The sequence below is a fragment of the Artemia franciscana genome, chromosome 8 (assembly GCF_032884065.1).
Source record: "Artemia franciscana chromosome 8, ASM3288406v1, whole genome shotgun sequence".
In the NCBI taxonomy this organism is placed as follows: Eukaryota; Metazoa; Arthropoda; class Branchiopoda; order Anostraca; family Artemiidae; genus Artemia; species Artemia franciscana.
In genome coordinates, this window is record NC_088870.1 from 53032441 (window position 1) to 53056571 (window position 24131).

At 36.9% G+C, this 24131-nt stretch overlaps 1 protein-coding gene across 1 annotated transcript in view; it reads left to right on the forward strand.

Annotated features, from left to right (window-relative positions):
- LOC136030562 (probable helicase with zinc finger domain) overlaps positions 1–24131 on the forward strand; it is a 98569-nt gene that overhangs the window by 66143 nt on the left and 8295 nt on the right. The window contains exon 11 of the mRNA XM_065709623.1: positions 3697–3885. Coding sequence (XP_065565695.1) covers positions 3697–3885 — 189 coding nt within the window. The remainder of the gene's footprint in view (positions 1–3696; positions 3886–24131) is intronic.

Sequence of the window (24131 nt, forward strand, 5' to 3'; positions counted from 1 at the left end):
GGAATACTCTTATATTGCCCCAATATATAGAAGAATTGATTTCCCTAATCTGAAAAAAAATTTATTGAGTAGATGGAAAAAATGCTTTCATTTTTTGTTTTTATTTTCTGTTCGTTTGTTGTTTGTTTAGTTTTTCTGCTTGTCAATAAATGTCAAATATTTCGTAATATTTTTATCAAATGATTGATTTCTCAAATCCGCGTATTGGCTTTTTATAGCCTCTAGCATGTTGGCAGTACGGGAATAAGTGTATGTATTGTTTTTTATTTTGTCAATAGATCAAGTCAAATCAAAAAAGTAAAAAAGAATCGCTTCCTTCACTGTTTTTTTCCTACTTTTCCTTTTTATAACGAGTCTGGTGGCACAAGATTGAACCGGAACCCCATCAAATACTTCTTGATATTATTAGCAGAACTAAAGTACAGGATAAAAAATGAAGATTCCCGAGGGCCATTGATGGCAAATAGGTCGACTGTTTAGTTGGTGGGTATCTGGGTTGCAGCGGTAGCTAGAAACATAGTAACAGACGATCACGTCCCTTACTAAGAAATATAAAAGGTATAACTCCTGAAACTAGAGTCAGATCAAAAAAAGAAGAAAACTATTCGAACCGCCTTACCTAACATCCCTATATAGGAAACTAACTGTCCATTGACTTGAATGACGACGAAAATCTATTGTTTTGAAAAACAAGAAAATTTGCTTGAACTATGATATTTTCATATTCAAGTATCTTTTTTTTTCTCCTCAGATAGCTTGGCTCTGAAACATCGTAGTAGAATATTCGACTCCAGACATTTCAATATAATGATCCCGACTCCATTCAGCAAAAATTTACTAGAACTCCGACTCCACAACCCTATAAAAAAGGATATTCTTCTTTCTTTTCATCCAATATCTTGTGCTTTCCATTTTGCCTCTAACCGAAAAGAATAAAACTTAATGAAAGGTTCTGGGGACTCTCTTAAAACCGTTTTTCTTTATTGACGAGAAATAAGTTGATATTTTTCATCTCGGCTTGGATTGAGAACTTTCCTGTAGTTTAAAGTTTTAAACAGCCTGAGGCTAAGAGTCTTCCAGAGAATTTCTTAATTAAGTTAATAAGCTTCTCCTAAAAAGTAGTCCCTTTCGATTGTAAACTTTTGTATTTAAATCTTTATTTTCTAACTCAGTAGTTTTAATTAGGCACATTTTTTTTCTAAAATTTGGAGTCATTATAGAAAATTCAACAAAAGATAAAATTCGAGTAGAAAACATACTTAGTAACATACTATACATACTATAACATACATAAACATACATACTTACATACATACTTACTTGGTTTCCATTAGAACTGAAGTGAATTAAAACTGACATTTTTATTATAAAACCGACATTTTTAGACATCGGGCACACTTTATAAAAATGAAACAAAAAAATGAAACATTTAAAAACAAAATGACATATTTTTGAGTTATGGATGATTGGAGCTGTGGTGGTACATTTTTTTCTTTTTTTTTCTGTTTTTTTTTGCTGGAACAGCACGTTATTAGTTTAAAAATAAATTCAGATAATCATCAAAATAGTTAGATCAAAGTTTTTTTTTTTAGGCAAGAAGTACTCAAGAATATATTCGCTGGTTTTTTTTTTCAAATTTATTAAGCCAATAAAAAAATTATAATATTTTAGGTTCATGTTTTAGGACGAGCATAAAAGGGCTTGAGATAAAAAGGTTGCTAAAAGGGCATAATATTAGCCCTGCCAGGCGACAGTCTTATTGCTCTACTATTTTTATAGAATTGTCATTATTGCTAAGTTTTTAGTTTCAAAGAGGAAAAAAAAGTTTTTAAACTTAACAAACTTTTGAATCAATTGCAAGTTCCCCTTTACGTTAACCCTAAATTAACAAAACATGTTCTTATCATTTGTTGCTACTATATTTTCCTATCGTTTTTTTTTCTTTCAATAGCGTAATTTTTTGCTACGTTTCATAATTGACTTGAGAAAAATTACCTCTTTTGACTGGTCTGGAAGTTGCGACCTTTAACTGAAACGCAGGGGCGGATCTAGAGCAAAACCTTAGAAGAGGGCCAATGTGACAAGGGCGCTAATGAGCAAAATCTTGGGGAACGCAATGCGACAAAGATGCCAATAATGGATCAAATTGACAAATTTTTTCTAAAAAAAGTAAAAAAAGGAAATTCAGGTTAATAGGGTGTTAAAAATAAAATCTTGGGGGGGCCCGGGGTCTCCTTCGACCCTCCTGGATCTGCCATTGGTTAATTGTCAGTTGTCCTATTTAGTATCAGAGATAAAACTATGTAATAAGCGGAATTTGAGAAAAAAAACCCTCTATTATGACTAGTTCTAATGTAGACAGGGGAGCAACCACCCCTGTTTAAAAGTAGTTGTAAGACTTAGGTGACACAGTAATGGTATTAACTATAAGGTACTTTTTTACTTAGTTTGGAATACCTAAAATCATTCCATAAAGTTTTTTTATTTATCTGTTTTTTTTGGAGTAATGCTCGTTCATATTATCCGAAAAAAAGTATCCAATACAACAGAAAGTTAATCAACCAATGTGAATTTGGTTTATTTTCAAATTAAATATTTCTGCTCTCCAAGCAAAAGAAACGTTCACACGGACTTCTGTTTACGAAGGGTGGAAATCAACCATGGCAAAACTAACTACGATCAAATTAGTACCTGCCCTTATGGAAGCGGTTCTGGCCTATTATGTGCATAGGGCTAATATTTGATTAGCTCCCCACTGTCTCCCACAAAATTTTCATACCAAATTTAAACGAATTTTTTGCTTGTTAATAAAATTATTTTCAATTTATTAATAGTGTAGTGTTTAATTATGTACTAATTTATTATTTGGTTTATTTAATTATTATTAATTATTTTTATTTAATCAGTTAATCGATGATTCATTAATTGTTTCCATTTATTAACTGTGGCCTCTATTTTATTTTAATAATAATAATAAAATCTCAAAGCTGTAAAATGATTTTAACCGTTAGATTATTCATTTAAGGTTTCGAGCCCCTAATATTTCTGCGCCCAGGGCAAGTGCCACCTCTGTCCCTCCCATGAAACCGCTCTTGGAACTCTCCCAAGCATTATTTTTACTTTCCTGAAAAATATGACTTCTTGTAAACGGTAATTTCTTGAAAAATTTAAAATCGTAAGTTTCTTTTATGTTTTTTATTTCATCCATCTTGGGGATGAATCGACTTTTATCTTCAAGATTAATGTAATTTTGAAAAGGAGAAATTTTGACCTGCCTTGCCCGCAGAGCCAGTAGTCTTTAGGAGAAAGATACTTGTACCCAAAATATGTTATCTTCTTTTTAATTTCTATTTGAAAGAGTTCTGTTTTTTGCCCTAATATCCCAATTTCAGGGCGATCTGTCTCATGTTCATAGATGGTTTAAGAGATTTTTTTACTTACTGCTTGTTATTATTTTTTTGTTTTTTTCTCCTTTTTTTTTAGCAGACTGGAACAGTCATTGGAATACTGCCCAAATCAAGTTCAATTCTGTTGGTGGATTACGGGGTTGTATCTCCCGAAATTTTTGTCTGACTCGTAAACATGTAACAAAAATGCATAGAAATAATTGGTGTGTTTTTAAATTCCCCCCCCCCTAAACAAAAATTCTGGATGCGCCCTTGACCCAACGTCTTTCTTATCTCCTTTGTTTTGTAGGAAACTATGGGAAAAATACATACATACTTGTGAAAGGAATGGCTCTTTCTTTGGGATGCAAAGTCGTTGGCTTCGCTTTGAATTAGATGCTGTGGATCTCCAGATACTTTATGGCTTAAATCCTCTTGCTCCAATTTTTGTTCCAGGGCGGACTTGGCGCCCCTTTGAAAACAGATCTTACTATGATGTGTAAGTTACTTCTTTAAGTTTTTCTGACGTCATATTCTTTTATGCCTAAACATTTTCTTGTTCGAGAAGGAGAATAAAACAAGTTTGGTAAATATTGCTTCATAATAAAATTTCCTATGTTCAGCCATTCAAATGGTTATTTTATTTATTGATTTTTTTTTTTTTGTGCGGACAAAATTTATCAAAAGTAGACAAAACTAGACCTACGTTGCCTGAGCAACGTGAAGTGTTGCGGCAACCTTTGTCTGGCTTCGCCGAATAAAGTGTTGCGAGAGCAACACTTTGGTTTTGTTTCTTTGCTATCGGTTAAACGCTGAAGTTGTCAGCCTATAGCTTTTAAAACGTCATGTTCAAAGAAGAACGCGATCAGTAATCACTTGATCAAAGGCTATTCCTCAGCGTTGAAAAAATAACAATAACAAAAGAATATCGAAAGAAGGGACTAAATTGACTTTGCAGCCAGTTGTACTTTATCGTTTTCAACCGTAGACATCGTGACGGATCAAGACTTGGAACAATATCTTATATAATCTAGTTGGTATTATAAAGCTATCCGTAACTTTGCAGGATCAAAATAACATAGATGACACTCTATTAAGTATTACGAAACTGCCTCGTTGTTTTCCGTTATCGTCTGTACCCGTTGCGTAAACACTTAATTCTAGGTTACAGTGAGTATGGGTAGGCTACACCAACTAGCAAAAGTTACAAACCCCTCTTCACTAAAGATGATTGTAGCCTAACAGACGATTATTATTTACAAGTCCCCTACATGTCTTACCACTGGAACCAACTCGGTCTTATCATCAAATACACTGGAAACAAATAAAAGATACACCAAATAGCAAAATTTGCAAACCCCTCACTGCCGAAGATGATTATGAGCTAACAGCTGACCTTTCCTTACAAGTCCCCTACATGTCTCACAATTGGTATCGGCTTATTTTTGGTTTCAGTGTGTACCCTACTACTGAAGTCGTCAACCCCTTGAAACTTTCAAACTAGTATATCTCATGAAGGAATTTGTGTATCAAAAAATGGATGACATATACTTTGATCAGCTCATCAAGAGCTATAAATAATTTCTTAGACCACACTGCTTTTCTATTTACGAAAAATTGATTGAAGAAAAAACGGGTTTAATTTGTATAAAGCAGTGAACAAAAATAAAATATATAAATTGCACTTCAGCTAACAAAATAAAAATACTCCGAATATTTCGGCCCCACGACCGGAAGCCTTTCTCAGCGGAAAAAAAGAAGAAAATTGAAAACCAACAATTTAAGACTTTTTTTTAAAGACATTATAAACAAAATGCCACGGCAAATAAAACAACAAATAAATATAAACAATAAAATAAATAAGAAATAAACTCACATTATAAAACAAAACTCCTGCACTGACGGTAATTATATTTATTTATATATTATTTATATATATATATAAATATATATATATAGTTATATTTATTTGTTGTGTTTTATTTGTCGTGGCATTTTATTTATAATGTCTTAAAATTTTATAATGTGGAAAATTTTGAAATAGTCATTTTGTCCCGCATAGTCGAAAACCCCAAGAATAATATTCCTGAGGACTATTTAATCCTCCACAGTCCCCGGGGGAAGGGCTGTAAGCTATGAGCTTTGCCCACTGTTTACACATAGTACTGGTTAATGGGAAGTATACATACACTTTCAAAGAGGACTTTTTCCTGTTAGGGGGGGGGGGGGGGGTTAAATGGGGGAGGGGTTACCAAGGAAGATCTTTCAATGGAGGAATTTTTCGTGGGGGAAAAGAATTTCATGAAGAGGGTGCTAGATTTTCCAGCATTAATTAAAACAATCATCAGAAATTAAATAAAAAACAATTTTTTTCAACTGAAAGTCATGGCTAATTGGAAAAAAAACCAAGTTAATAATTAATTATCACTCAAAGAGGCTGGATTGGATTCAAATCCATACAAGATCAAACTAGGACGCAACTCCTAGCTTCCTATGAAGTTTGGTTGAGATCCAACTTTCCATTGTGATAGATTTTCATACGACAAGGATAAGGAGAGGTCGACATCCTTCTGTGTCCCGGTATCCTAAAAGCACAACAGGGACGATAGCCTTCATGTCCTATCACATTTGATTTAAATTTGGCGTTTCCTACCGGTAGATATGAAAGTGACCAAGATTCTGGACAGTCCCTCCTCCCCCCACCAGCTAGTCAGATCGAAACTGGAATTTTTTCAGTCTACTTAAGTCGTCAAGCTTTATATGCTTACGAAAAGTCGAAAAAAAGTAAAAAAAAAATGTAGAATGCGAAAATTCTGAATATCCTGAAAATATCCATATTGACCTTTCCAAAATTATTTGCTAAAAATCAAGATGAGATACAGATGATTTCGAAGGATAATACTATATTCTAAAATAATTTTTAAAAAAGGAAATGAAGAACACTGGGGTTTTTCCGCAACACCATTAGGATTTCCACATAAGAGATGAAAACAGGTGGGTAAAAGATAAAAAGACAAATTTGAGTCAAATCTGTCCTTAAAGATATCAGGGTTGGGTATGTCACCCGTACACAGAGTTCACAAAAATAAATTTTCTCATTCATTCTGACTTCCTATATACGACCTCTTACAGGTTTGAAGCTACCCAACATTGCCACCTGGTTAAAAAAATCACTAGATTGTACTGTTTTTTTGTTTGTTCAGGTAACATAAAAAATCACCAAAAATAGAGATCAATCACTAAGGCCGGTAAGCCTGGTATAGGCTTCTTGACAAAAGACTTCAAATAGACACCATTTGAAAATATAAAAAGCTCGTTTTTATATTTTTTGACCATATTTTGATTATTGTAGCATTTTATTTTTGACTAAAAAATTCCATATTTAAGACAGAAATATAAAAACGTATCTTATTTTAAATAGATTATTTGACAGCGCATACAGAGGCAGAAACTAAGTTGAGGTAGTACTCACTCATGAGATAAAAGGACGATTTCTATGGAAAACCAGACATCATATAGCCGAAATGTTAGGAGAGAAGGAACTATATAGAGAAGATTTTTCCCTAAAAATTTCATTCACTTAAAATTTGAATGTTTTTTAGATTTCATACCACTTACAAAGCGAAAATTGAGTTAGGGTAGACGTCACGTTGAGATAAATCTTATAGATTAAGTAAAAATAATTTTTTTTTCATTGAAGAGGAGGCTTAACGATTGTAGTGTCTTTTTTGTTTGTTCAGGTAACATAAAAAATCACCAACAATAGAGATCAATCACTAAGGCCGGTAAGCCTGGTAGAGGCTTCTTGACAAAAGACTTCAAATAGAATCTTCAAGACAAAAAGCTCCTTCATCTAGTATAAAAGCAATACCCAGACAACCCCCTTATGACAGTCATAACCATAAGGAGTATTTATCGGCCACTGCTGCTTTCAATCGGGCCCTGTCAAGTTGTACACAAAGCTGGAGAAAGATAGAAATGTGCAATCCCTTCAAAACCCTGTGCTCTGCAAAAATGCATACAATCCTAATAATGGGAGGGGGGATTAATTCCACAATTGCCCCTCACTATCTTTATTGGCTTTTTCTACAATTAGCCATGGGTTGATGCCCACAACTATTCCATTTTAATTCAAAAATCAAAACGCAAAATGGAATTTGAATTAAAATAAAATAGTTGTGGGCATCAAGTCATGGCTAATTGTAGAAAAACCCAAGACATTAGTCCAATTGAGTGAGTGGCAATTCTGGCATTAATCCTCCCCTAATTAGGATTGCATAAATTTCAAATTACAAAACATTGACACTGAAAATTATAACCACATTATAAAAAAAAAAAAAAAAATATCAAAAAAAAATTCCACATTTTGGAAATTGGAGGTTGGAACCTCTATAGTAGGGTTCCCTGATACACTGAATCTGATGATGTGATTTTCATTAAGATTATATGACATTTAGGGGAATTTTTGAAAATAGGTTTATTTTTAAAAGGTAATCCTTTTTGAAAATAAGGCAAATTTTCTCAGAATCGTAATTTTTGATGGGTAACACTAAACTTGATGAGACCTTTATATTTAAAATCAGCATAAACATCCAATTCTTTTGATGTATCTATTAGTATCAAAATTCCGTTTTTATGGGACTTCGTAATTACCAAGTGACATACAGCGATCGCAAATTCTGTCGGTCTGTCTTTCTGTCCCGGTTTTGCAACTTTAGGCACTTCCAGGTAAGCTAGGACGATAAAATTTGACAGGCATATCAGGAACCAGGCCAGATTAAATTAGAAATTGTCGTTCCCCCGATTCGACCATCTGGTGCGGAGTGGGGGACGGTTAAATCAGAAAAATTACAAAAAATGAAGTATTTTTAACTTACGAACGGGTGCTCAGATCTTAATGAAATTTGATGTTTGGAAGGATATCGTGTCTCAGAGTTCTTATTTTACGTCACGACTGGATCTGGTGACATTGAGGGGGGGGAGGGGGAACTAAAATCTTAGAAAACGCTTAGAGTGGAGGGATCAGGATGAAACTTGGTGGGAAAAATAAGCACAAGTCCTAGATACGGGATTTACATAACTGGAACGGATCCGCTCTCTTTTAGGTAGTTGGACGGGGGAGGGTTAATTCTGAAAAATAAAAAAAATGAGGTAATTTAACTTACGAACGGGTGATCAGATCTCAATGAAATTTGATATTTAGAAGGATATCGTGTCTCTGAGCTCTTATTTTAAATCCCGACCGGATCCGGTATTATTGGGGGGAGTTGGGGGGGGGGGGGCTAAAATCTTGTGAAACGCTTAAAGTGGAGGAATCGGGATGAAATTTGGGGGGGAAGAAATAAGCAGAAGTTCTAGATACATAAAATGTATCTAGATATATACGTAGATACGTATATTGACGTAGATACTGAATTTGTGATTGGAATAATCGGAACGGATCCGCTCTATTTGGAGGAGTGGGGGGGGGTTAATTCTGAAAAATTAGAAAAAAAGACGTATTTTTAACTTGCGAAGGAGTGATCGGATCTTAATGAAACTTCATATTTAGAAGGAGCTCGTAACTTAGATCTCTTATTTTAAATCCCGACCGGATCCAGTGTCATTTGGGGGGGGCAGAAATCTAGGAAAATACTTAAAGCGGAGAGATCTGGATGAAACTGGATGGGAAGAATAAAAACAAGTCCAAGGTATGTGACTGACATAATCGGACCGGATCCGCTCTCTTTGGTGGAGTTGAGGGGTAACAAAAATCTTGGAAAACACTTAGAGTAAAGAGATCGGGATGAAACTGATATAAAGAGTAAGCACAACTTCTAGATACGTGATTGACATAATTGGAACGGATCCGTTCTCTTTGGAGGAACTGGGGGTTGTTAATTTTGAAAAATTATTAAAATTGAGGTATTTTCAACTTAAGAACGGGTGACCGGATCTTAATGAAATTTGCTATTGATAAGTAACTCATGTCTCAGAGCTCTTATTTCAAATCCTGACCAGATCTGTTGTCATTAGGGGGAGTTGGAGGGGGAAATCGGAAATCTTGGAAAACGTTTAGAGTGGAGGAATTGGGATGAAGCTTGGTGGGTAGAATAAGCAAATGTCGTAGATATGTGATTGACTTAACCATACTGTATTCGCTCTCTTTGGGGGAGTTTTCGTAAGGATTTTCGTAGAAGCAGATATCACTTAAAGTAGACATAATTTTGTATAGTTTCAAGTCGTAAATCTACATAACTATGCCTCTTTAACTTCGATCCTGCATTTGTGTCTTCATCCTTTGGTTCGTGCCCTCATACCTTTTATGTACAGGAACTAGGGTAGTTTGCAACCCGTTTGTTATCCTTTTTATGGCACTTGGTATTTACCAAATGGCATATAGCGATCGCAATTTCTGTCAGTCTGTCTGTCGTCCCTGGTTTTGTTAGTTCAGGCATTCCAGATAAGCTAGGACGATGAAATTTGACACGTGTATCAGGAACCTGACACACACAGGAAGATTAAATTAGAAATAGTCGCTTTCCGCGATTCAGGTAGGGAGGGTTAATTCGGAAAAATTAGAAAAAAGAGGTATCTTTAACGTACGAACGAGTGATCGGATCTTAATGGAATTTGATATTTAGAAGGATCTTGTGTCTCAGGACTCTTATTTCAAATACCGACTGGATCTGATGATATTGGGGGAAGTTGAAGAGGGAAACCGGAAATCTTGTATTACGCTTAGAGTTGAGATATAGGGATGAAACTTGGTGGGAAGAATAAGCAGAAGTCTTAGACACGTGATTGACATAACTGGAATGGATCTGTTCTCTTGGGGGGGGGGGGATTCGGAAAAATTAGAAAAATATGGGCATTTTTAACTTACAAAGAGGTGATCGGATCTTAATAAAATTTCCTTTCTTAAAAGTACCTGATGGGGCAGAGCTCTTTTTGTAAATCCCGACCGTATCCGGTGACATCGGAAGGAGTTGGAGGGGGAAACCGAAAATCTTCGAAAACACATAGACTGATGATGTCGGGATGAAAGTTGATGGGAAGAATAAGCACATGGCATTGATACGTTATCCACATAACCGGACGGGGTCCGCTCTCTTTGGGGGAGTTGTGCGGGGAGGGGGTAACTGGAAAAATTAGAAAAAATTAGTTATTTTTATCTTACGAATGGGTGATCAGATCTTAATGAAATCTGACTTTTAGAAGGTTTTCGTGTCTCAGAGCTGTTATTTTAATTCCCGACCAAATCCAGTGATATTGGGAGGAGTGGGAAAGGGAAACCAGAAATCTCGTACAACGCTTAGAGTGAAGAGATCGGGATGAAACTTGGTAGGAAGAATAAGCACAGGTCCTAGATACGTGATTGATATACCTAAACCGGATCTGCCCTCTTTGGGGGAGTTTTTTTTTGGGAGGGGGGCACAATTCGGTAATTCGGACAAATTAGAAAAAATTAGGTATTTTTACGGCACTTGGTATTTACCCAGTGACATGTAGCGATTGCAGTTCTGTCCGTCTGTTGGTCCTAGTTTTGCTAGTTCGGGTACTTCCAGATAAGCTAGGACGATGGAAGTTGGCAGGCGTAATCAGGAACCAGAACAGATTGAATTTGAAATAATCTCTTCCCCGATTCAACCATCTGGGGGGAGGGGGGGGGGCGAGTGAGGGGATGAGATAGTTAAGGACAATTTTATTTGCCCATAAAACAAATGATTGTTCTTCTTAAGTGTGGTTTCTTGTCTAGGGGTATGATTCCCGATTAAGATGCGACAGGTCTCTGGTTAAAATCCCGGACAACCTCAATTTTTACGTGAAGACATTACGAAACTAAATACGTGATCAATGTAGCGATCGCTGAAAGTTGGCAGGCATATCAGGGACAGGACCAGATTAAATTAGAAATAGTCGCTTCCTCGATTCGATCATCTGGGTGGGGGGGGAGTGGAAGGATGGTTAATTTGAAAAAATTTGAAAAAATGAAGTATTTTTAATTTACGAACGGGTTATTGGATCTTAATGAAACTTGATATTTAGTAGGACCTCGTGTCTCAGAGCTCTTATTTTAAATCCTGACTAGATCTGGTGACATTGGGAGGAGTTGGAGTGAGAAACGGGAAATATTTGAAAATGCTTAGAGTGGAAAAATCGGGATGAAATGTGGTGGGACAAACGTTATGATACCGAACAAGAAGATATTACAGGAACACTGTATTTGCAAGTATATCTTCGTAATAATTGCCAATAAACAAAGAACAGCAAAATCGATAACTATAGTACCGAGTCTAATTTTAGCTTCCAAACTCGTCACAAGTACCATATGACCTCTTGGATCTTCCGACCTCGTCACAAATGCCATAAGAGTTCTTGGCTCTTGTTTTAGCAAAAGAGCGACAAAACACAGTCGATTTTTAATGTTTTCACAAACTTTGTAATATTTTTCTCTTTGAAAATCATTTTCATAAAAACTTTCTTTATTATATTATTTCTTAATTATATTCTATATTATATTCTTTCTTTATTATAAAAACTTTTATTTCTTTAGAAACTAGCTTAGAATTATCTCAATTTATAGTTCTAGTTTTTACGCTTGTGTGATGAGCATGTATAAAAAAGGCAACACGACACGTATCAGAGCATTCTGCTATAAGAGTGATAGCCAAAAATATCTGGATTAACAATGCCTTATCAATTTCTTCACTTTTGGGTGGTCTTAACTGTATGACATTCATAAAAAGACATGCAAGATTTCTTTTTTCTTATACTCCCATTCCATATTGGTATGATGGTATTAAGCTGTTTCTGAATCCGGGTATCGGTTTTACACCAAAGATAAGTAATAAACAGTTAGATTAAATTTCACAAAACCAAATCGGCAGCAATGGTGCAACAAATATCTGCCAAAATGATTAATTCCTGGGGAAATACCAAATAAGTACCATAGAAACGACTTATGGGTATAGAAGGCAACTCTTGGTTGAGGCGGGGAAATTTATTCCAAATATTTTTCGAACGAATTGAATATATATATATATATATATATATATATATATGTATATATATATATATATATATATATATATATATATATATATATATATATATATATATATATATATACTAGCTGTTGGGGTGGCGCGAAGCGCCACCCCAACACCTTGTTGGTGGGGTGCTTCGAGCCCCCCCGCGCGTAAGTCGTTACGCGCCATATTAGTTACGCGCCATTGTAGTTGTGTCCCTGTGTCCCACCTGTGAATATAGATAGATTTATATATGTGTTTCAAACTACGTACAAATTGCGAATATACAACATTCTTGGCTTTCCCATTGTCTGTGCATATACAAAGCCGTATGTACTAATAATGACGTCATATGCAAACGCTCTTTTTACAAACAAACAAACATGCATACACACAACTCATTTTTATATAGATAGATAGATAGATAGATACAATACAAATTAACTGCGTAAAACTTGCGAATATACAACATTCTTCGCTCTCCAATCGTCGCTGCATATAAATAGATTGTCAGGTTTACCGACCCTCGAACATGCAACGTACAATTGTCCATGGGAAAAACAATCAGTATTAAGATCTATACCACATTTTTCTAATGATTGACCTTGAGCTTTGTTAATGATGATTGCAAATGCTAATCGAATTGGGAATTGCAATCTTGTGGTGGCACGTGTGGTGGAAACCCTGAAAGATCTATGGAATTTAAAAATTCAGATGGATAATTAACCGCTTCATTTGGTTCCAAAACTGTGTCGACTGACTTGTAAAGGACTGCCTGGTCTCGAATCTTGGTCAAAACAATATTGTTGATTTCGTGGACGTCTATATTTTCGGGTGCGAGAATCGCTCTTTCACTTAGCCATTTATTATTTTTATAATTTTTTAGAATATTCGGAAATACTTTTTCAATCAATTCATTTTTGGACGTCACTAAATTACAGAAATCAGCAGGTAGTTGTATACGTCCTGAAATTGAGTCTACTGGGAGCTTTCCGTTTCCAATTGCCAGCAATTGATCTGAAAATGTTTGACCAGAGTCATCGTTTTGCAATCGGACACGCATATTTGTAGTTAATTTTAATATTTTTACGTGTGCCCATAAATTAGAATTTTTCAGGCAAGCATTCATTTCGTCTGCAGGAGTTGATCTAGGTATTATAGGTAATGTTTGCCTGAAATCTCCCGCAAGCAATATTAATGTGCTGCCAAAGGGTTTCGACTTCCCTCTCAAATCTTTCAAGCATTAATCCAGATCCTCGAGCGATTTTTTGTGTGCCATTGTGCACTCATCCCAAATAATAAGTTTGCATTGCTGCAATACTTTACCCATCCCAGATGATTTGGAAATATTGCACGTGGGAGTTTCTGTAGAATGCAAATTCAGAGCCAATTTCAAAGCGGAATGAGCAGTTCTTCCACCAGGCAGCAATGTTGCGGCTATTCCTGACGACGCAATTGCCAACGCTATATCATTTTTTTAATCAAATTGATGCCAGAATCAGTTTTATCACAAACGTTTTACCAGTACCTCCTGGCGCATCCAAAAAGAAAATTTCTCCAACGTTGTTATCGACAACAATGCCTTATCGTATCATAAATGTCTTTTTGTTCCGACGTTAACTTGGAAATGTTATTTTGTACATACGACAATAGATCACTCGTACTGTAACTTTGTTCACGATCCAATTCTACAAATGTCGAAACAGCAGCGATACGGTTAGGTGAAGGCATTCCCAAATCCTGAAGAGGTTTGTTTGCCATACGTACGCACAAATCTTCTATAATAACTAAAGTGTAGTTATAAATTTCTGATGTAAAATCAAAAGTCATATCTGACGTCTCTAACTGTTTTCGATGGAGTATATCTTCGGACATTTTTGACTTATATTTTTCCCATAACTCTGTAGGAGCTGATGGAGAGCAAGTTGTTAAATTGATGCCAAACAATGCACGAATTTGACTTGGGGTTGACGTTTCGCACGCGTCATTGATGCAGTTTTCCCAGTGTTGGTCATTCTCCAATAAATTCAGAGCTTGGCATGCACTACGGTAAGTGTCATGTATAGTACCGTTTACAGTTCTCAAATACTCAAAGGATGTCGGACTGGGTACATTCACCAAAAGCAGGCGTAGAAAGAAGCATTCCTGTTGATTGGGGTGAACGGTGTAGAGTCTTCCTATCGTGGTATCTTTGAAGATGGTAGGTTGGCCGTCGACTGACTTACCCTGTTTTCGACGTTCAAATACTTTATTTTTAGTATTCCACGTGTAAAAGGAAGGCACTTCGGTATACAGCAGTTTTTTTGCAAAAGAATCATTTTTGCAAAGCGAAAAAAAGCTGTTAATGTTGTATCCGGTGGATTCAGGGCTCTTTGTTGCACGTTGGTTTCCGTGAAATAAACACGTTGACCATTCTGTAAATGTACCGCTAAGTGAACAACAGCTGGACTACGTTCATGTATCGGAAATGAAAGAATTCGCCAAACAGCTTCATTACTGCTTATGTATCTTCCAGCCTGATATTGTACGATTTCGTCGAAATCTTTGATTTCGGGCTGCAAGCCAAATACTGCCATGTCACTGCCTTTGTTGACGTATTTACATATGTATTTGATTGCCTTTACGGAGTTACAGTATTCAACGTTTATGTGTGCATTAAATGTTTTTGATAATAATGGGGAATATGGAACAACCCACTGGTTATCTACTTCGATGGTGGTACCGTTACGCTTCTTTATTATTGCTGTTTTACCGCCATCTTCAGTAGATCTTCTTCTATATTGTGGGTAACCATCATTGCCAGTAATTGTGTTTGATACTAAAAGTCGAGGATATTGCTTTGTGCACCTTCCTTTGGCCATGCATGGTGAATTTTCGTTCAGTACACCGCAAGGTCCATTTATCATATTTTTTACAATAATATCATGTACATTTTATCCCTTATCGACATTTTTATCAGGTATTTCAGCGGAAATCACATCATCAATTTCGTTCGAAGTAATTTTTTTATGTAGCCAGATTAGTATATGAGCGTGTGGCAAACCTCGTTTTTGCCATTCCACTGAGTACATCCAGCATCGCACTGACCCAAACGCTTCAAGTTTTACTATGTAGTTTATCAGTGATTTCAACTTTTGCCGGAAGACACGGGTCGTAATGTCATGCCTATGAACCGCCGATTGTCCTTGAAGTAAAAGCTGCAGTATCTCGTCCCAAGATTGATTACATGTAATTGTAATAAATAAATCTGGACGACCATAGAGACGAACATACGCAATAGCATCTTGAGCATATTCATGCATATGACGGGGACTGCCAGCATATGACGAAGGTAAAATTGTTAATCTTCCAACGTTTGTGGTATTACCGTCATTTATAACTGCATCTCGCAAATGATTGTATTGTTCAGAGCGGATCTTGGTCTGATTCAGGCGGATATTTAGCAAACGTTCTGATTCAATTTTAGCATACATATCAACGACAAATTGGTGAAACAATTCACGGCATTTTAAAATATAATTTTCTTCATCCTGCCGAATCATTAGTCTATAGGAATAATAATGCACTACACTGCATTTCTTATTCATTTCTTTGTTAGTGGCTGGATTCATCAATTTAATATTAAAGTGATAGCCGTCGGCTCCATCCCAAAAAATGATAGGATATTGTAGGGCATCGTAGCATCGATGAGTTTCAGCAATTCTTAACAACTGAGCGTTTCGCTTATGAAGAATAATATCTCGAGGTAAAAACTGATCACCGACCATAACGATTGCCACTTCGTCGATAGTTGGAGCATTGTGTCTACGCGCATGTTGGCCAGGAGGCGTTTTGTCAGCGGAAATAACAATTTTATGCGTATCAGTAGGCATCAAATCGATGGCTGTTTTGAACAGACGCACTAAATTATTATTTTCGTGGAAAAGATGTTGCAATTGGGAAACGATTGTCCTTTCAACGTTGGGAGAAATTTCGCAACGTGCATTCAATTCAGAATTTCTATCACTGATGAAGTACAATTGTAAAAATTTATGATTCTCGCCTGAGAATGGTAGAAGGGACCCTGCTCAATGATAAATTTGCCCTTTTACTTTGAAAGTAGACATAAATTGATCTGGATTCTCGATTTGGGCTCCAAACGACGTCATTTGGAAACATGAGTTGTATTTTCTGATTTTTGACAAAAAACGCTTAGAATCTGACGTAGTTCCAGTAAGGAAAGTCTTCAATGGCTCTGGTGGTGCAGCCAATAGAGGAAGTTTAACTTTTCCTGAGGCGCAACACATTCCCATTGTTTCACCATTGAATTTCAAGGCCTTGCAATAGGGACAAATTTTAGACATTGTCCCGATTTGAACACATCTACTCAAGCTATAATCATCGACTGGGCTGTACCTGAATGCCAGGCGATAACTTTCAGGTTGCTCTGATTCCTCGGCACGCTTTCTTTTCTTACTTTCTCTATCAGCAGCAAGCCTGATTTCTTGCTGTTCTTGTGATTCCTCGGCACGCTTTCTTTTCTTACTTTCTCTATCAGCAGCAAGCCTGATTTCTTGCTGTTCTTGTGATTCCTCGGCACGCCTTCTTTTTTCACTTTCTCTTTTAGCAGCAAGTCTGCTTTCGCGTTGCTCTGGTAGTTCCTCGGCACGCTTTCTGTTCTTTCTTTCTCTATCAGCCTCAAGCCTGTTTCCTTGCTGTTCTTTTGATTCCTCGGCACGCTTTCTGTTCTTTCTTTCTCTATCAGCCTCAAGCCTGTTTCCTTGCTGTTCTTTTGATTCCTCGGCACGCTTTCTTTTCTGACTTTCTCTATCAGCAGCAAGTTTTTTGGCATAGACTCTTTGAGCATCTTCATCGGCTTTTGCCATTGTAAGTTCATCAGTCATTTTAAACTTAAACATTAATAGATTTCTACGTGAACATATATGTCTTAAATATCTTTAATGACGTCACCGTCATAGCGAAAATGACGACAACTAACTTCATGATTAAATATATTTAATGACGTCACCGTCATAGCAAAAATGACGACAACTAACTTCATGACGTCAGTCGACACAGAAACATGACGTCACCTGACAGACAGACACACAGACAGACAACTTATTTATATATATATAGATATATATATATATACATATATATATACATATATATATATATATATATATATATATATATATATATATATATATATATATATATATATATATATATATATATATATATATATATATATATATATATATATATATATATATATATATATATATATATATATATATATATATATATATATATATATATATATACATATATATATATATATTTAACTACGTAAAACATGCGAATATACAACATTCTTTGCTGTCCCATTGTCTGTGTATATAAATAGATTGTCAGGTTTACCGACTCTTGAACATGCAACATATAATGGTCCATGGGAAAACAATCCGTATTCAGATCTATACCTCATGATTCTAATGATTGCCCTTGAGCTTTGTTGATGGTGATTGCTAATCGACCATTCCCTGCGTTGCCGTCGTCATTTATATGCCCCCCTGTGCCCCCCGGCGTCATTTATATTCCCTGTGTCCCGGTCGTCATTTGTGTCCCGGTGTCCCAGTTTGTGATTTCTCTTTGATTGTCCCGGGCGTCATTTATATTCCTTGTGTCCCGGTCGTCATTTGTGTCCCGGTGTCCCGGTTTGTATATACATTCGTTTTTGAATTGGTCTTTTTTTAGTTTTTAGTTTTTTACCTTTTTTTTAGTTTTTTTAGTTATACCTCATGATTCTAATGATTGCCCTTGAGCTTTGTTGATGGTGATTGCTAATCGAACATTGCCTGTGTCCCCGTCGTCATTTATATATCCTCATTTATATTCCCTGTGTCCCGGTCGTCATTTGTATCCCGGTGTCCCGGTCTGTATATACATTCGTTTTTGAAATGGTATATGATAAAATAAATTTTTGTATTTTTCCCCTTTTTTCTTTTTAGTTTTTTTTGGTTTTTATGGCACTTGGTATTAACCAAGTGACATATAGCAGTCGCCAATTCTGTCGGTCTGTCGGTCTGTCTGTCGGTCTGTCTGTCGGTCTGTCTGTCGGTCTGTCTGTCGGTCCCGGTTTTGCTACTTTAGGCACTTCCAGGTAAGCTAGGACGATGAAATTTGGCAAGCGTATCAGGGACCGGACCAGATTAAATTAGAAATAGTCGTTTTCCCGATTTGACCATCTGGGGGGGAGTGGGGGCCCGGTTAATTCGCAAAAAATAGAAAAAATGAAGTATTTTTAACTTATCAGCGGGTATTTGGATCTTAATGAAATTTGATGTTTGGAATGATATTGTGTCTTAGAGCTCTTATTTTTAATCCCGACCGGATCTGATGACATTGGGGGGAGTTGGAGGGGGAAAACCTAAAGTCCCGGTTTTGCTACTTTAGGCACTTCCAGGTAAGCTAGGACGATGAAATTTGGCAAGCGTATCAGGGACCGGACCAGATTAAATTAGAAATAGTCGTTTTCCCGATTTGACCATCTGGGGGGGGAGAAGGGGCCGGTTAATTCGGAAAAATAGAAAAAATGAAGTATTTTTAACTTATGAGCGGGTGATTGGATCTTAATGAAATTTGATGTTTGGAATGATATTGTGTCTCAGAGCTCTTATTTTAAATCCCGACTGGGTCTGATGACATTGGGGGGAGTTGGAGGGGGGAAACCTAAAATCTTGGAAAACACTTAGAGTAGAGGGATCGGGATGAAACTTGATGGGAAAAATAAGCGCAAGTCCCAGATACATGATTGACATAATCGGAACTTATTTGCTCTCTTTGGGGTAGTTGGGAGGGGGGGGAGTAAGTCTTAAAAATTAGAAAAATGAGGTATTTTCAACTTACGAACGGGTGATCGGATCTCAATGAAATTTGATGTTTAGAAGGATATCGTGTCTTAGAGCTCTTATTTTAAATCCCGACCGGATCTGGTGATGGGGGCGGGGAGTTGGGAGGGGGAAACCTAAAACTTGGAAAACACTTAGAGTGGAGGGATCGGGATGAAACATGGTGGGAAAAATAAACACAAGTCCTAGATAGATGATTGACATAAACGGAACGGATCCGCTCTCTTTTGGGTAGTTGGGGGGGGGGGTTAATTCTGAAAAATTAGAAAAAATGAGGTATTTTTAACTTACGAATGGGTGATTGGATCTCCATGAAATTTGATTTTTAGAAGGATATCGTGGCTCAAAGCTCTTATTTTAAATCCTGACCGGATCTGGTGACATTGGGGGAAGTTTGGGGTGGGGAGACCTAAAATGATGGGAAACCCTTAGATTGGAAGGATTGGGATGAAACTTGGTTGGAAAAATAAGCAAAAGTCTTGCATACGTAATTTACATAATTGGAACGGATCCGCTCAATTGCGGGGGGGGGGGGTAATTCTGAAAAATAAGAAAAATAACGTATTTTTAACTTACGAAGGAGTGATCGGATCTTCATGAAACTTCATATTTAGAAGGACCTCGTAACTCTGATATCTTATTTTAAATCTCAACCGGATCAAACGTAATTGGGGGGGGGACAGTTGGGGGGACCGGAAATCTTAGAAAATACTTAAAGCGGTGAGATCAGGATGAAACTGGATGGGAAGAATAGAAACCTGTCTAAGATACGTGACTTACATAACTGGACCGGATCTGCTCTCTTTGGTGGAATTGGGAGGGGGGAGGTAATTTTGAAAATTGAGGTATTTGTAACTTACGAAAGGGTGACCAGATCTTAATGAAATTTGATATTTAGAAGGATCTTGTGCTATAAAGTTTAACTTTAGGTTCTGACCTTCTCACAAGTGCCAAATGAGCTCTTGGCTCTTGGCTCTTCCGACCTCGTCCAAATGAGCTCTTGGCTCTTCCGAACTCGTACCATATGAGCTCTCGGCTCTTCCGACCTCGTCACAAGTGCCATATGAGCTCTTAGCTCTTGTTACTTTTTTTTAGTTTTTTATTTATTTTTTTATTTTTATTTTTTTTAGTTTTGTTTTTCTCCTTTATTTTTCATTTTTTTTCCTTTTTTTATTTGTTTTTCTTTTTTAGTTTTTTTTAGTTTTTTAGCTTTTTTAGTTTTTTTATATTAGTTTTTAGTTTTTTTTCTTTTTAGTTTTTTTGTAGTTTTTACCTTTTTTTAGTTTTTTTTTAGTTTTTTTTTTTTACTTATGTCCTGGTCGTCATTTGTACTCCCTGTGTCCCGGTTGTCATTTGTGTTCCGGTGCTTTGTTGATGGTGATTGCTAATCGAACATTCCGTGTGTCCCGGTCGCTTTGTCTTTCAGTGTCCCGGTCGTCATTTATATTCCCTATGTGCCGGTGTCCCGGTCGTCATTTATATTCCCTATGTGCCGGTGTCCCGGTCGTCATTTGTGTCCCGGAGTCCCGGTCTGTAATTTCGTCAGTCGAAAACACGACGTCAGTCTACACACAAACATGACGTCACTCGACAGACACACACACACACACAGACAACTTATTTGTATATATATAGAATCATTTATTTTGAACTCATCATACATTACAAAAGTACACAGAGACGGAATATGTAGATAAAACAACAAAAAACAGGAATATGAGAAAGAAAAGAGACATCTGAACTATCGGTACAATTTATGAAGTATATCTACAAAGCACTGAACAACTTTTGCATACATTCAACTTTAGATATTAGGGTATAAGAAGGGGATACCGTTGATGAAAACTGATGTTGTGAATGTGTTTCGAAATACGTTTTGATAGAACTGTTACTGGGTCGGCTATTTTATAATTACGAAATTAATGCTGAATTTCGGGTCCACAAGGGTTAAATGAAATAGATATTTTGCAAAATTGAAATATTCTGAACGGAGTTTACGTCTATCTGTTTGTGAGAAAATCTTCCAAAATGGTGCTGTGTATAGAAATTGCGGTAGTGTATTTAAATTATACAGTTTGGCGAGGAGATGTATCACATTTTTTATTCAAGCTTTAGTTTGCTTTATTTTTTATTCAAGTTTGCTTTAGGGATGGGCCACCAAGATAAAAAAAAAATTTCAAATGGCATTCCTAAAGAACGTCCCAGGTGGACTGACGGTTTGGGGGCCAAATTACCCAATTAAATAAAAGAATCTCCGATTTCTCAGAGTTGAATTCCCGCTCCAATTTACAATATTCACTCTCGAGTATGCTGAAGTTTTCTTCAATACGCTGTAATGACCTGCTAAGATTAAGGACGTCATCCACATAACAGACAATTGTCACGTTTATATATATATATAGATCTATATTCACAGGTGGGACACAGGGACACAACTACAATGGCGCGTAACGACTTACGCATACTAGTTGTTGGGGTGGCGCGAAGCGTCACCCCAACAGCTATTATATATATAAAAATAGGTTGTTTGTTTGTGTGTCTGTCGACTGACGTCATGTTTGTGTGTCGACTGATGTCATGTTTGTCGACTGGCGTCATTATAAGGATTGAGCTGTATGTCGTCATGAAGTTGTTTGTCGACTGACGTCATGTTTGTCCACTGATGAAATTACAGACCGGGACACCGAGACACAAATGACGACCGGGACACCGGGACACAGGGAATATAAATGACGACCGGGACACTCAAAGAGAAAAACTGATACGGGGACGCCGGGGGCACAGGGGGGATATATAAATGACGACCGGGACACAGGGAATGTTCGAAAAAAAATTACAGACCGGGACACCGGGACACAAATGACGACCGGGACACAGGGAATATAAATGACGACTGGGACACTCAAAGAGAAATTACAGACTGGGACACCGGGACACAAATGACGCCGGGACACAGGGAATATAAATGACGACCGGGACACAGGGACGCAACTACAACGGGGACGCCGGGGGGCACAGGGGGATATATAAATAAATTAAAGACTGGACACCGGGACACAAATGACGACTGGGACACAGGGAATATAAATGACGACCGGGACACAGGGACACAACTACAACGGGGACGCAGGGGGGCACATGGGGATATATAAATGACGACGGGGACACACGGAATATTCGATTAGCAATCACCATCAACAAAGCTCAAGGGCAATCATTAGAATCATGAGGTGTAACTAAAAAAACTAAAAAAGGTAAAAAACTAAAACCTAAAAAAAAGACCAATTCAAAAACGAATCTATATACAGACCGGGACACCGGGACACAAATGATGACCGGGACACCGGGACACAAGGAATATAAATGACGCCCGGGACCCTCAAAGAGAAATCACAGACTGGGACACCGGGACACAAATGACGACCGGGACATAGGGAATATAAATGACGACCGGGACACAGGGACACAACTACAACGGGGACGCCGGGGGGCACAGGGGGATATATAATTGACGACGGCGACACAGGGAATCGTCGATTAGCAATCACCATCAACAAAGCTCAAGGGCAATCATTAGAATCATGAGGTATAGATCTGAATACGGATTGTTTTCCCATGGACCATTATATATTGCATGTTCAAGAGTCGGTAAACCTGACAATCTATTTATATGCACAGACAATGGGACAGCAAAGAATGTCGTATATTCGCAAGTTTTACGTAGTTAAAAATATATATATATATATATATATATATATATATATATATATATATATATATATATATATATATACTAGCTGTTGGGGTGGCGCTTCGCGCCACCCCAACACCTAGTTGGTGGGGGCGCTTCGCGCCCCCCCCCAAGCCCCCCCGCGCGCGTAAGTCGTTACGCGCCATATTAGTTACGCGCCATTGTAGTTGTGTCCCTATGTCCCACCTGTGAATATATATATATATATATATATATATATATATATATATATATATATATATATATATATATATATATATATATATATATATATATATATATGTATATTTAACTACGTAAAACTTGCGAATATACAACATTCTTTGCTGTCCCATTGTCTGTGCATATAAATAGATTTTCAGGTTTACCGACTCTTGAACATGCAACATATAATGGTCCATGGGAAAACAATCCGTATTCAGATCTATACCTCATGATTCTAATGATTGCCCTTGAGCTTTGTTGATGGTGATTGCTAATCGACCATTCCCTGAGTCGCCATCGTCATTTATATATCCCCCTGTGCACCCCGGCGTCCCCTTTGTAGTTATGTCCCTGTGTCCCGGTCGTCATTTATATTCCCTGTGTCCCGGTCGTCATTTGTGTCCCGGTGTTCCAGTCTGTGATTTCCCTTTGTGTGTCCCGGGCGTCATTTATATTCCTTGTGTCCCGGTGTCCCGGTCGTCATTTATATCCCCCTGTGCCCCCCGGCGTCCCCATTGTAGTTGTGTCCCTGTGTCCCGGTCGTCATTTATATTCCCTGTGTCCCGGTCGTCATTTGTATCCCGGTGTCCCGGTCTGTATATACATTCGTTTTTTAGTTTTGTTTTTCTCCTTTATTTTTTTCCTTTTTTCTTTTTTTTCGTTTTTAGTTTATTTAGATTTTTAGATTTTTTAGTTTTTTTATTAGTTTTTAGTTTTTTTGTAGTTTTTACCATTTTTTTAGTTTTTTTAGTTTTATTTTTTTACTTATGTCCTGGTCGTCATTTATACTCCCTGTGTCCCGGTCGTCATTTGTGTCTCGGTGCTTTGTTGATTGCTAATTTATATTATATTTATATTTATATTTTTTATATTTATTAATATT